The sequence below is a fragment of the Camellia sinensis genome, chromosome 13, assembly GCF_055761805.1.
Source record: "Camellia sinensis isolate YWXY chromosome 13, ASM5576180v1, whole genome shotgun sequence".
Classification (NCBI taxonomy): domain Eukaryota; kingdom Viridiplantae; phylum Streptophyta; class Magnoliopsida; order Ericales; family Theaceae; genus Camellia; species Camellia sinensis.
Genome location: NC_138973.1, coordinates 24,626,533 through 24,641,731, shown reverse-complemented (window position 1 = coordinate 24,641,731; position 15,199 = coordinate 24,626,533). Strand labels below are relative to the sequence as shown.

The 15,199-nt window shown below is 39.7% G+C and overlaps 2 protein-coding genes across 2 annotated transcripts; one reads left to right on the top strand and one right to left on the bottom strand.

Annotated features, from left to right (window-relative positions):
* Window positions 1–1,049: 1,049 nt before the first annotated feature.
* LOC145805248 (protein FAR1-RELATED SEQUENCE 5-like) lies at window positions 1,050–2,985 on the top strand. Its single transcript, XM_082900348.1, has 3 exons — window positions 1,050–1,441; window positions 2,304–2,763; window positions 2,920–2,985. The coding sequence occupies exons 1-3, from the start codon at window positions 1,050–1,052 to the stop codon at window positions 2,983–2,985; spliced, it is 918 nt and encodes a 305-aa protein (XP_082756474.1).
* Window positions 2,986–11,462: 8,477 nt separating this feature from the next.
* Window positions 11,463–12,980, bottom strand: LOC114262728 (zinc finger CCCH domain-containing protein 20). The gene has a single exon (XM_028203098.2). The coding sequence runs from the start codon at window positions 12,942–12,944 to the stop codon at window positions 11,925–11,927; it is 1,020 nt and encodes a 339-aa protein (XP_028058899.2). The 5' UTR covers window positions 12,945–12,980; the 3' UTR covers window positions 11,463–11,924.
* Between the last annotated feature and the right edge of the window lie 2,219 nt (window positions 12,981–15,199).

Sequence of the window (15,199 nt, the reverse complement as noted above, 5' to 3'; positions counted from 1 at the left end):
CATCTTCCTCCGACTTGGACTTCCACTCTCCTCCAGGTCAGTTTGTCTCTCTATTTTATGTCTTTCTCTGTTTCAATGTTCTTATAACTAGTTAAAGAATTTTTGATTTTTCATGTCTTATCTCAATGATCCATCAAATGACAATTCTATCCTATATATTTTTTTCTTCACATAAATTAATTGAAGAGAACCATCAAAAGAGGTTTGAGGATTCAATTTATTTTTGCTAGAGGCTGGAGATCTCTCTTTAATGAGTTTTATTTTTCTGTACCCTCTTTGAATACTGAAATATGAATTTTGTTACTAAAACCATATAATTCTATGTTACAGTTGTTGGAGTTATATGAAGTTCTTGAAATTTCATTGAGGAAACCCCCTTTTATTTTCTATTTTACCATAGTTGTTGACAAATTGCCTTTTGTTTTTTAGATTTTGAGTTGTTTGGAAATTGTAATCAAATTTCAATACCAAAGCTATCATCATGAATTGATTTTTAGAAGGAAAAAAAAATATTGAAAGGGTACTCCAGAGCTGTGTTTTAATACCAAAAAAATTGCTTTTCAAAAGCAAAATGGATTCCGTTTTTTAGACTTGCATTGTTGATGAAGAAACTATAAATGGTTGATGAATATTGGATTGTAATTTTTGAATGAGCAGAAATAGAGATTGATTCAAATAGTGGTGAGAATCCTTTATTAAATGAGAGTGAAGAAGTTGAGGAACCTAAGAGGCGTATGTGTTTTAGCTCAAGGTAAGAAGTGTACACATTTTATGCCAAATATGCTAAACATATTGGATATTCCATAGCTCATAAAACACAAGTTTGTGGCGATGATGGGGAATTAAGATATTTTGGGATTGAATGTTCTTAATCAAGAAAGAGAACCAAAAAATCAGAAATAAATCCTCTAAAGCCATCTCTGTCCACAAAAATTGATTTCCAAGCAAGGGTACGAACAACCTTACAAAAGGATGGGAGATTTATGTTAACCACAGTTAACCTTGACCGTAACCATGACTTGATTCCTACCGACTCGCATCATTTTGCGATGAACAAGAAAATTCTTACTCCTATGAAAAGAAGATTAGAAATTAATGATCAAGCAGGGATTGGGGTGTCTAGGAATTATAAGTCAATAGTTGTTGAGGCTGGGGGTTATGAGTCATTAACATTTGATGAGCGAGATGCAAAGAATTACATTGACAGAGCTAGAAGATTGAGGGTTAGAGAAGGAGATGCCGATACACTTCAAAAATATTTTTTGAGAATGCAGACACAAAATTCGAGTTTCTATTATATGATTGATGTTGATACTGACTTTCGCATTAGAAACTTGTTTTGGGCATATGCAATGAGTCGGGCAGCTTATGAAGAATTTGGAGATGTTGTTTCATGTGACACAACTTATCTCACTAACAAAAATGATATGTCATTTGCTCTGTTTGTAGGACTTAACCACCATGGACAGTCGATTTTGCTTGGTTGTGTGTTGTTATCCAGTAAAGACACTGATAAATTTGTTTGGTTATTGAAAGCATGGTTAAATTGTATGTCAGATCATTCTCCAAAAGCTATAATAACTGATCAATACAAAACTATATAATACTATAGAAATTATCTTCCCAAATACTCGACATCGACGGTGTTTATGCAATACAGTGAAGAAAATTTCGAAGAAATTAGAAGGCTATTTTCAATATGAATCCATGCAGTTGGCTTTGCAAAATGTAGTGTATGATACTTTCACAAAAGATAAATTTGAGATGTGATGGAAAGAGATGATTGCAGAATTTAATCTTTATGAGAATCAGTGGTTGGGGGTACTATATGATGAGCGACATCGATGGATTCATGTCTATGTAAAAGACATTTTTTAGGCTGGTATGTCAACTACACAACGAAGTGAGAGCATGAATTTCTTTTTTGATGGATATGTCAGCCCGAAGACTACATTAAAGCAATTTGTTGAACAATATGAAAATGCCTTGAGAAGTAAGGGAGAGAGAGAGAAGAAAGCTGACTTCAAGTCCCGACACAAAGTGTTTGATTGCCTAACTGTGTATGGTTTTGAGAAGCAATTTCAAGATGCCTACACCAATGCAAAATTCAAAGAAGTACAAACAGAGATGAAAAGACTAGTTTATTGTCTGTCGTGTCTTGTGAAAGAGAAGGGTTCAATTTGCACATATTTTATGAAGGAAGCCGTGGTAGTTTTTGAAAAGATGAAGCATGTGGACTTTATTGTGTATTATAATTCGACAGAATTTGATGTTCAATGTATGTGTTAGTTGTTTCAATTTAGGGGCATCATGTGTGCTCACTCACTCGTTGTGCTCATTGCAAGATGCATTAATGAGGTTCCAAATAAATTCATTCTACCACGATGGAGAAAAGATTTGGATAGAGGGTACACATGCATCAAAACCACATACACTAGATTTAGGGATGATTTTAATGCAAAGGTCTATGGTAAGATGAACAAAAAATTGATTGGCATTGTACAAGTAGCTAGGAACTCTGAAGACAAAATCAAAATTATCGATCATGGATTGGATGAAATCAAGGCAAGAGTGATGAAAGATGATGAGGGTGATGGGAGTAATGTACTAGCTTCTACTAGTAATGTGCCACCTATTACTAGTAATGTACCATCATTCCCAATTGGGAGCATTAATAGAAAAGCAATCAGTAATACAAAGTTGCTTAGTCCTTTGGTTGCTCACCGAAAAGGTCGTCCAGTTACGAAACAAAAGGTCGCCAAAGTAAATCAAATAGTCAATCGGTTAAAAGCAAACAAAACAAAACATAACAAATCAAAGGTAAATTTCATGGTATTCTCTATTTATTTTTCAATACTGTATTATTTTTCTCTATTGAACTTATCATATATCTCTACACATTCATCTTGGTTAATATAGGGTACTAAGGTGCTTGGAGCTAAAGCTCAATCTGAACCTCAACCTAGTGCACGTAGAGAGCTTTAACCTTATATGGTTGGCATGCAAAATAGTATGTATGTGCCGGTACGTGTATATAATATGGATTTACATCGATCAATTTATTTTATTTTTGAATAATATATATTAAACTGTTTTTTTCATGTCATTGTAATTGAATAGGGAGAAATGGTAAATGCGATTGGAGGCACACTGGGAAGTATGGACATTATGAGAAGACAAAGTTTAAAGACTGTTCCAACCCAGATTTATGGAGTCGACACATCTCTTACCCCATCGGAATGTATTGGAGGCACATCGGGAGTTATTGACATAATGCGAACTAAACAATCCATGAGTGCTACGAATCAAATTTATGGAGCCGTACTATCTTCTTTTGTTGACTTCAATGTACCAATGAACCAAAATAAGTTTTGTTTTCGTTAGTTGGAAATTTGTAATTTTAATGCATTTTATGTGACTTGACTTGGAGTTTATTTTGTGGTGGAAGTAATTTAATGCATCTTTCTTTGTTACTTGATGGAGCATAATTTATGAGATTTATAGAAGTTTGATATTGCTTTGTTGTTATATTTGTTGTCTAGCTCTATATAGATATGGAGGGATTGGTCTTTTTTGGGAATGTTTTATGTTGCAGGATTAGACTTGGAGTTAGAGTGGTGTGTGTTGGTTTATTTTTGTTGAAAATATGATAAAAATATGTTACAAATCTAATTTCAAAGAATCTGTGTTCAAAAATATGTGTCCAGAAATTTGTCGTCAATGTGTTCAAAAATCTGTGTTGAAAATTTGTGTTAAAAAAGCTGTGTTCAAAATATCTGTTCAGAAATCAATGTTCAAAAATCTATGTTCAAAACTTGTGTCGAGAAATCTATCTTCAAAATCTGTGTTGGAAAACCTGTGTCCAAAAATCTGTCTTCAAAATATGTGTTGAAAAATCTGTCTTCAAAATTTGTGTTCAAAAATCTGTGTTGAAAATCTGTCTTCAAAATAAAATGTTAACAATCTATGTTAACAACCTGTGTTCAATCATTCTTCAAGCAGACAAACAGATAACAACCTATGTTCAGTCATCCTTCAAACAAACAAACAGATAACAACCTATGTTCAATCATTCTTCAAACCAACAAACAGACAACAATCTGTGTTCAACCATTCTTCAAACAGACAAACAGATAACAGATTACATCTTCATACTTCTCAAAAATAACTGTCATAAGTCATAAATCTTTATACATATCATCTATTTCAACTTCTAACTTTCATATAAAATATTACATCTTCATAACTAATACAACACCAATTACAAGGAAGAAAAAGATCCCATAAATACAACACCAACTTCGATTTATGTCTGTCAGTAATTTTTACATCTGCGCACTCTGAAATTGAAGTTGTTCTCTTTGAAATCAAAGTTGTTCGCCCATACTTCGAAGTTGTTCGGTGACAGTTGGCATATTGTCTATTTGCACTTGTCCTTCATGTCTACATTGTGAATTTGTAGGCAAACACCATCCAATAAAACCACCGCAATCATGACAACAATAAAATAACTTGTTTTTGTTTCGCTCTGTCTCATAAATTCGAATAGTTGCTTTTTTCGACATTTAGGACAATTTTGGTTGCAATATGTCAATTGACCTGAGGTACTGCCGCTAACACTTGAAGTTGACATATACAAAAATATGAAGCCAAATCTCAAGCAGTGTATTTTAAGTGAATTAAATCCTTCAAACAACAATTGAAACAACTGTTGAATTCTTTCATTTATTTTTGTCAAGATGACAGGTGTTGTGCTTCCAGGTATCAAGTCAAGATCGCATAGCCCAATTAACAGACTGAAACGCTGTCCTCAGAAAACATAAGGAATAAAAGACCCTCAGGCTTGGCTCCTAAAAAATCAGTCAAATAGACAGTCCAAGGGTCGCTATTATCTAGGTAGATAATAACCAATAATTGCAGTCTCATGTAAACTTACAAGCACATACAATCTATACTAACAAACACAAAGGCTATATATAGGTAAACAATAAGTCTGAATTTTTATGTAAACTAGCAAAAGAAATTATGGATAATAACAAAAAGAAAGGCTAAATAGGGAGCCTTACATCCTGGTTTGTTGTGAAGCAAACAATTTATATTTTGATCCCGTCCTTGTTAGATTGTAGTTAATCGAGACATGGCGAACAAAACGATGCTGCATGTGTCGTAAAGGACTATTAGCAAACAAAAAAAAATGGGCAACAGACAACAAAGGTTGTGTGTAAAGAGGGAGGGAGTGAGACACACATTCATAAATCCAGAAATACCAAATTATTAGACTAGGAAGAATAAATTGTAGTTTTGAACTCTACTTCCACAATGAGCATCAAGCCAAACTAAATTACTTGAATCCCTGTAATTTCATTCATGAGAATATGAGATGTTTTTGGTGAATAATATGCCTCCACCAAGTGGAAGATATGCTTCTTGATATTAATTTTGGTGAAGTCTTGGCATTGGAGAAAATAACTAAAGATGTCAAGGAATTGGGGATCAATGATTGCATGGTCGTAATAATGGGGCTTCACAGGTTATATCATGTGGTAGCTAATGTTGGTACTACTCACATCTCAATGCTTGAAGAAGTGAACACCATTACTAATAATAGGCCCATTAATTGTGCAATAGTCATGTTTTATTCATTCATAATTGATTTTTGTCCACTCGACGACATCATGCCAGTAACGCATGGGTTAATAGTGTTTGAACTAACTCGAGGTTAATATCTCAGATTCTTATGAAATGATTAATTAGGTGTTTAATGGAGAATGTTCTTTTGGAAGTCTAGTCTTTAAAATTCACGTTTGAAGAAATTAATCTTAAATATTAACTGGATGCAGATAAGTGCATGTGTTTAAAATTATTTCGAGCAATAAAAACTAGAAGACAAATTTTCTCAAGCTGAGAACAATGATGCAAACGTGTTTATTTTCACTATTTAAAAAATGACAGAGTTTTCTCTTATTCTTTTTTCTATGCTTCATTGCATCAGATATAACAAGATAGGATTTCTACATAATGCAAAAATGCATATAAGACAATAGGTTGCTTCAACATGAAATAGTTTATCCTTTGACAAAACAACTCGGGAAAAGATAATATTACCTGAACAATTTGCCAAAACAATTCAACAACAAATGGTTTCTTGTTTTATTCACATCGAATTGATTAAGTCCTTGTAAATTAGTAATAGATTCAAATGGAATAGAGACAATATCATTCATTTATTCATTGAACTCAACCATTCACATCAATCTTTAATGCTGGAACCTCAGAGCAGTCACCTTCAATGTCGAAACCTCATAAATCCTAGTTTCATCAATCACAGCGCCCACCACTGTAGCTAATCCAATGTCAAATTTGGGCAAATCGAAATCAAAATCAAAATCCTCCTAAACAGATCAAATCAAAATCAAAGTCACAAAAATCTCAACAAATCAAAATCAAAATCACCGCATATATATATATATATATATAGAGAGAGAGAGAGAGAGAGAGAGAGAAAACTGACCTGTTGAGAAGACAGATTTGTCGAGAAAAGACAGAGAGTCCGGTTGGAAGAATGAGAGAGACTCAGTCACCGTGAGTGACTCAATCATCGTCGTCGTGAGAAACGAAAAAAACAGTCTGTCGATCGTCATGACTAAGGATTGAGGTAGGCTCGGTCGGAGAAAGACTCAATCATCACTGGGGTTAGAGAGCTGCGCTCATCAGGGAGCTCGTCGAGAGAGAAAGAGAGAGAGAAGAGAAGGAATGACCGAATAGAGAGAGAGAGAGTCTAAAAATGAATGTCTGAAATAAAAATGAATTTATAATTTGAAATCAATGAGAAAGAGAGAGAAAAGAGCAAGAGTTAGCAACAGTCTTTCCACATCGGCGCCACGTCATTAGTGGTCTATTTAGTGGTGTTGAATTAGTGGTATGAAGCATTTTTCTTTAACTAAATAGGTACGCGTATTCGGGTTGTTATTCTATAATAGTACTTGTACTCAACATATAAGCGAGCTAATCATTAGATAGATGATACCATTGACAAAGACAATAACTGATGGAAGGAAGTCAAGTGAGCAATGCAGCAACTGCGACACAGCCATCTACTCTTTTTAGTACAAATAATGATGTCAAAACTAAGAGAAAAGGCAAGAACAAAGAAGGGGGCTATGTCCTCCTAATAAAAAGAAGAAAAAGAATATAAAGCATCGAAGAACCCCTTATCAAACAATTAATTCTTGTACAAAAATTAATTGTCAAAGGAGGTTGTTATTCGAGGAGCTGTATGTATATATAAGATTTATCGTATCTAAAAAAATCGATAATAAATGACAAATATAATTTTCTAGCTTTTTTTTTTTTTTTTTTTTTTTGAGGACAAGTAAATCATCATTATATATTAGAAACAAAGAAACCATACAATTAGTACCAACAAACAACCATAAGCAAACAAACACAGCAAAGTTAGGACAAATACAGAAAAACCAAGCCCCACAAACAGACTTCTAACCATCACCCAAACTCTGGGAACAAAATACACGATGCCGTTGCAGTCGAAAGAGACTGGGATTGTTGTAGTAATCTTTAATCCAATATTCTCTCTTACGCTTACCATATGCATAAGCAAATGATGGTTGGCTAGATCTTGAGTTGCGCTTTCTTAAAGCCCCGCTTTTCCTAACGCCTCCAGCATCTGGGGTAGAGATGGTTACAATGGACCTTGAGTTACTCTGTTGAGGCACATGGATTCTTTTACGACCTTCTGCACAAAAAACCATAACGGAATTAGGATTAGGATCAAGAAACAACGATGTTTCCGGGTTCGGTGGTGACAAGTCGTCGCAATCAACTTGAGGAAGTGGGGATGACAAAAAGTAAGAATCGACGATAGGAATAAATAAAGGATGTGTTAAAGGCGACACTACACTCGTAGGAATCTCCTCCTCATCAATTTGCTTATTGGAAATTATATGCCTTTGAAGCTGGATATCAACAACTGACAAACTTTGTCGGTGTAAAAATTGAAATGAGCCACCAATTTACAAATTTTGACGCAACTTTCGATCAATGAGGAGACAGTTCTTGCCAAGATGCACTTTAGGCCTTCACTTGGCCTCTGTTGCAAATTTATCACCCCTCAACGAACCTTGGTGCCTTCTGTATTCATTAGCACAAACCTCAACAGACAAGTTACTAGTGCCTCCACCAAACCCACTATCGTAATTAGTAGAGCAGGGCGACATCTTAGAAGAACCACCCGGACTAAAACCAACACCAACATGTGAAGGCTCAGGCAAATCATGGCACGTCATTGGGAGAGAGTCAATCTTATAGTCCGTTTCATCGAAACCCATGGAATTTTTAAATTGGGTCATAACAGAATCCCGATCAAACAAAAAGTCATCGTCAAGAGAATCCTTGATCAAAGCAATGTTCAGAGGATCCAAGAATTTGAACATATCAGAAGACAAAGAACCTTTGGTCTTAGCCTGTAAGACCTCCCATTCCATGACTATACCTTTACCTTTATCTTCTTTTGATGAGCGTCTGACGACCGACTTAGATGTAAGGAAGAAACCTTTCTTCAACATCAATGAATCCAACCATTACGACAAAAGAAAAACGCACGAAACCGACACACACCCCAAACACAAATAACGAAAACAAGCCAATACAACCAAGCAAACACAACTAACACCCAGATCAGGACTAACACACCGTAACAAGGAATACCCACGTCGAAACAAACCTCTGGGTCGTCGGATCGGAATAACCATTAAAAGGCGTCGAAAATATGCCCAAATCGCAGGAGGAGAGAGAAAGATCAAATCTAAACCGAAAAAAAAAGAAGAGCCAAAACAGCTCATAGCACAGTCGGCAAACCCTCCCTCCCCTCGCCGAAAATTGTTTATCGCCGGTGTTGACGCCTCAAAATCGGACCAAGAATCACGCCAAAAATCGCTTAGGTGTCGTTTGGTAATACTTATGTTTTCAGTTTTCAGTTTATATTTATAAAAATTTAAAAAACTCAAATAAAAACTTGTTTGGTAAAATTTTTGATTTATAAATCAGTGGTCTCAATTTATAAATTTGGCCAAAAAATGAAAACACAAAAAATATGTTTCCGTTTTGAGTTTTGAGTTTTGAGTTTTTTTTTTTTTACCACTCAACACTAGCCACCACCCGCTACCATTTCCACCACCGTCTTCCACCACCACCACCCACCACCACTCACCACCCACCACCCACTCGCCACCACCACCCGCCCCTCACCACCACGACCACCACCACCCACCTGTCATCTACTCGCCGCCACCACCCACCCTTCACCACCACCACCACTACCACCACCACCACCCACCCTTCACCACCACCACCCACCCTTCACCACCACCACCACCACCACCACCCACCACCCACTACCACCCGCCACTACTATCCACCGCCCGCCACCACCACCCACCACCTACTTGTCACCATCACTCACCACCCACCTGCCACCACCATCCACCACCTGTCACCACCAGCCACCCACCACCACCAGCCACCTGTCACCCACCCGCTACCACCAGCCACCACCCATCCGCCACCCACCTGCCACCACCACTGACCACCCACCACCACCACCACCACCACCCACTCGCTACCACTTACCACCCACCCGCCATCACCACCACCGCCACCTACCCGCTACCACCCGCCATCCGCTACCCACTTGCCACTACCATCCACCACCCGTCACCATCACCACCATCACTCACTCGCTATCACCCGTGCACTCGCCACCGTCACCACCCACCCCCCACGACCCGCTATCCGCCACTCACCTGCCACTACCACCCGCCACCACTACCACCACCACCACCACCACCACCGGCCACCGCCACCCATCTGCCACCACCCGCCATCCGCCACCCACCTGCCACCACCACCCACTGCCCGCCACCGCCACTACCACCACCATTACTCACTCGCTACCACCCGCCACCGTCACCCACTCACCCACCCACCCACCACTACCACCCACCCGCCACCACCCACCACCACTAGCTACCCACCAACCACCGTCACCACTTTCCACCACCGTCTTCCGCCGTCACTTCCCACCACTTGCAATTTCTTACTCTTTTTTATATTTTAAATTTTTTTTAAACATTTTATCAATTACCAAACGCGTTTGTAGTTTATATTTTTTTAAAAATAAACAAAAATCAATTTACAAAACTTTTATAAATATAAACTAAAAACGTAAACGTTACCAAACACATCTTTAGAACCGTCCCTCTTAAGTTTTTTCTCCAAATTATGCCCGCTTATGCGATGGCATGTTGTATTTTATTTTTTTTTGCTGCTTCAAGCAAAAGGGGAGAGAGGGAGAGGGAGTTGCACATGGCCTACTTAAAAATCTCATTTCTAAAATATAACACGTGGCAGCCTTTGTGTTGGACTTGGGTAGTGGTCATGTAAGGGCTTCAATTGGTATTGGAGCCAGCGTGGCTAGTACTGGTGTCTCACATTTTTCGTGTAAGCCTTGACAGTTTCAGTTTCTAAAGCCCACACAGGGCCATGGTTGAAGTTGAATGAAAAATGCGTTTGATCGGAGAATTTAAAGAGGAATTTAAAAAGTAAAGAAAAAAAATAAGTACAATATGAATAAAATATATTTATATTTTATTTAATTTTTTTATTTTTTATTTATTTTTAAATGTTTTCTCAAATCTCCTAAATGGTGGAAGAATCAACAAACCTTAACGTTGGGAAAGATAATAAACTTAGTAAAATGTCAATGCATACATGTGTAGAGGCTCTATAAAACATCATTTGCTGCAATAATATGTAGTTTTGTGATGCTTCTGCGTCTATACCACTACAGAATTGCCGTTGTCCCAATTTGATGGCTTTTGGGCTCTGAAAAATTGCTTTATCATTTAGACAACCCATTATTGAAGAACCAACCGTTATGGAATTTGTCAGATGAGCCCATGCCAAAAGCCCAGTCATAAGAAAAATGAGACTCCCAATAACTACAATTTGGGCCCGCTGGATCAAATAGAAGCACGAGAAAAATCCAAATCAAATTTCTTTGGGCAAATTACATATACACCCCTCGAGGTTTAGTTAAATTACAGATACCCCTAAGGTTTCGGAAATTACATCCCGCCCCTGAGGTTTGTATTTTCATAACAATTTACCCCTTGAGGTTTATATTTCATAACAAATTACCCCTAATTTCTTATGCAAATATAGCATTCAGGGAAAAATTCGTAATTTCTCAAACCTCAAGGGGTATCTGTAATTTAGCCAAACCTCGAGGGGTGTATATGTAATTTGCCCAATTTCTTTCTAGTTTACCAACCCTTTTCATTTATTTATTTATTTATTTAATATTTATTATCAAAATAAACAAGTGCATAATCAAAATCAAGAGGAGATCACAACTACAAACAAACAAACAAAATAAATCTTTAATATGGTGCTAAAAAAAACACAATACATACATATTTTTTAATTCTTACAAATTGTAAAATTAAGAGCAGATGGGTTTGAATGTGAATGAGCTTACAAAAGATCATCACTTTCTCAACAAAACTAAACACAGCAAATTCATAAGATCAATTACAAATATATGATCAACAAAACAAAATGCTACATCACTTTCTTCAGCAGCCAACAAAACCCTTGTTGTTTATACACAAACTTGCAAGTTTTATCCCAAAAAACAAAAACACAAAACACAAAACACAAAATAGAGATTAATGTCTAATCTCTTCCTTCCCGATCCACTATTTACACAAGATTAATCACTGATCAAAAACTTCACATCAGATTAATCTGCAATTAATCTTTAGGTCTTTTAATATTCACATGTCATGCCACTGAACCCGAAAACCCATTAACCCAAAACAACGAACCAAACCAAGATCCGTTTTCGGTCACTTCACCAGTTCGGACACCCACCCGAAATCAGGACCCGGAGCCAAATCAACTCGCTTCAGTGAGTTTTCCTTGCTGAGTTTCGCGTATATCTTTGCACGCAGGTCTCTCCCAGACTCTACCCTCTCCATTACAGGCTCCTCTTCACAGGTCTGGTCCCAGAAATCGAGTCCAGACCGACTTGGGGTCCGAGTAGGAGTCGAAGGGAGGCTCGAAAACCCGGATCGGAGACCCGACGGACTTCGGGGCGAACAACACTCGGATCCCATTTGAGAAGTCGGACTCATGCTCATCCTCACCTTCCCAATCTGCAGATTCTTCATCATCGACCAAGAGAGTTCACTCACCGAGTTCACATTCGGCGAGTCAGATGGCGAGTACAGAGTCGATGTCGGAGACGAACCGAGTCGACTCAGCGACCCGTCATACGAATCGGTGGTTCTGGGACTGGTCTGAGGCAAGACCCGAAGCTGATCGGGAGTGTGAGCGAAGAAGCAGACACGGCGGCGACAATGGGTGCCGTCCTTGCAGGGCTGCGTACGATAGCGAGAAGGGTGGAGCCAGCACTCGAATACGCCGTGAGCGAACTCGCACAAGTCGCCCTTTTTGCACTGTCCTTTGCGAAACTCCGGGCACGCTGTGCCGGAGTAGTGGAACTTCCGGGGGTCACGCCGGCGAGCCTTCTCGCCGGCGTGCAGGTACGGGCACTCCGTCCAGTCGTGTGAGTTCGCACGTGCGCACTTCTTCACCTTGAAATCGAACATACGAAAATGATCGCATGAGAACGCGCCCAGAGGAATGTGGTAGTCGTCGCTCAGAAAATCAGAGTCCGCGGCGGCGGTGGTGGTGTTTGAGGGAAGATAGCGGTGGAGCGCCGCCAGGGCTTCGAAGTTGGTGGTGTCACCAGTGGCATTGCGGTAGAGGTTGACGGTGGTGGCAGTTGGATCGTCGAGGAGGTTCCATGGTGGGACATGGACGATCGTATTTGAACGAGTGGTTTCGCTGGTTATCACCATCATCAGTGTGTGCTTCTCTCTGAGAGCGCTAGGGGGAAAGAGCCATAGGGTCCTATTTATAGTGAGTACTTAACCGTGGTTAAGTTAAGCTAACCGTGGTCGTGTCAAAAAAATCTACCGTCTTCCACCTCCACTAGAAGTTAAAATATGGTCAAACTTAAAGTTCACTGGTCTGTGTTGGAAAAACGTTCACAGCCTTATCTAGTAACTTCCGATTAAAGATTGTTTTAGATATGATTTATTAGTTGATTTTTTTATTCATTACGAAATGAATTAAATAAATAAATCCACAAATAATTTATAAATTGGCTTCTTAAGACTCCGTTTGAGAAGTGGGTTGGCTTTTTGGTTTTTTGACTTTTTTAGTTATTTTAACCTGGGCTTAAAAGCTTGGTTTGGGAAGGACTTTTTGGCTTTTTGACTTTTTTGAGTTTTTTTGTAAGAGAAGAATGTAATGATTATGGGTTGGATGTGATGTTTTGTTTGTTATGGCTAAAATAGCCTATTTTGTCTTTTGTGGCAAAAATAGCCAAAAAAGCCCAAGAACCAACTTGCCAAACAGAGGCTAAATGAGGTTTAAATAAACAATTTAAAAATGAATCAAGTAAAGAGATTTGAGAATTGATTTTTTTAATAATTTTTAAATTTTTTATGAATAAACATGTAGAAAAGTATATAAAATAATTTAATAATTTATAGTGATTTTTAGAAATTTTACCTAAAAAATGTTTCCCAAGCCTAATCAAATTTGATTCATGTTCTTATTATTATTATTGTTATTATTTTGTAAGTAATGACTCGCTATATAAAATATTAATTTTAATACAGTTTGTAAGTCATTAGTATGATGAGTAAAGCTTGATAATAAACTCATTATAGAATCGTATAATATTACTTATGCTCAACTCAATTAATTTTTTTTTAAAATAGGTTCAAAAAATAAATTAAAGTTGAGTAATCTGTTTGGTAACGTTTACGTTTTCAGTTTCTATTTACAAAAATTTTATAAACTGGTTTTTGTTTATTTTTTGTTTATTTTTAAAAAAACATAAACTATAAACGCGTTTGGTAATTGACAAAATGTTTAAAAAAATTTAAAAAATATAAAAAAGAATGAGAAATGACAAGTGGTGGCAAGTAGCGGCGGAAGACGGTGGTGGAAAGTGGTGACGGTGGGTGGTGGGTAGCGGATGGTGGTGGTGGGTGGGTGGGTGAGTAACGGTAGCGGGTGGTGGGTGGTAGCGAGTGGGTGGTGGTGGTGGTAGCGGCGGCGGATGGTGGGTAGTGGTAACAAGTGGGTGGTGGATGACGGGTGGTGGTGGTGGGTGGGTGGGTGACGGTGGCGGGTGGTGGGTGGTAGCGAGTGGGTGGTGGTGGTGGTGGCAGGTGGGTAGCGGATGACGGGTGGTGGTGGGTAGGTGGCGGGTGGTGGTGAGTAGATAGGTGACGGTGGCGGGTGGTGGGTGGTAGCGAGTGAGTGGCAGATGACGGGTGGTAGGTGGGTGGCGGATGACGGGCGGTGGCGAGTAGGTGGCGGGTGGTGATGGTGATGGTGATGGTGATGGTGATGGTGATGGTGGGTGGGTGACAGTGGCGGGTGGTAGCGAGTGGACGGTGGTGTGTGGTGGTGGGTGGTAGTGGTGGCGGGTGGCAGGTAGTGGGTGGTGGTGGCAGGTGGGTGGCGGATGGCGGGTAGGTGGCGGATGGTGGTAGTGGTGGGTGGGTGAGTGACCATGGCGGGTGGTGGTGGTGGTGGGTGGTGGCAGGTAGATGGTGGGTGGGTAGTGGGTGGTGGTGGTGGGTGGTAGCGAATGGGCGGTAGTGGGTGGTAGTGGGTGGTGGTGGTGGCGGGTGGCAGGTAGTGGGTGGTGGTGGCAGGTGGGTGGCGGATGGCGGGTAGGTGGCGGGTGGTGGTGGTGGTAGTGGTGGGTGGGTGGGTGGGTGACCATAGCGGGTGGTGGTGAGTGGTGGCAGGTGGATGGCAGGTGGGTAGTGGGTGGTGGTGGTGGGTGGTGGGTGGTGGTGACGGGTGGGTGGCAAGTGGGTGGTGGTGACGGGTGGCTGGTGGTGGTGAGTGGTGGATGGTGGTGGCAGGTGGGTGGTGGGTGGTGAGTGGTGGTGGCAAGTAGGTGGCAGGTGGTGGTGGTGGCGGGTGGTGGATGGTAGTGGCGGGTGGTGGGTGGATGACAGGTGGGTGGTGGTGGTGACGGCGGCGAGGGGTGGGTGGTGGTGGTGACGGCGGCGAGGGGTGGGTGGTG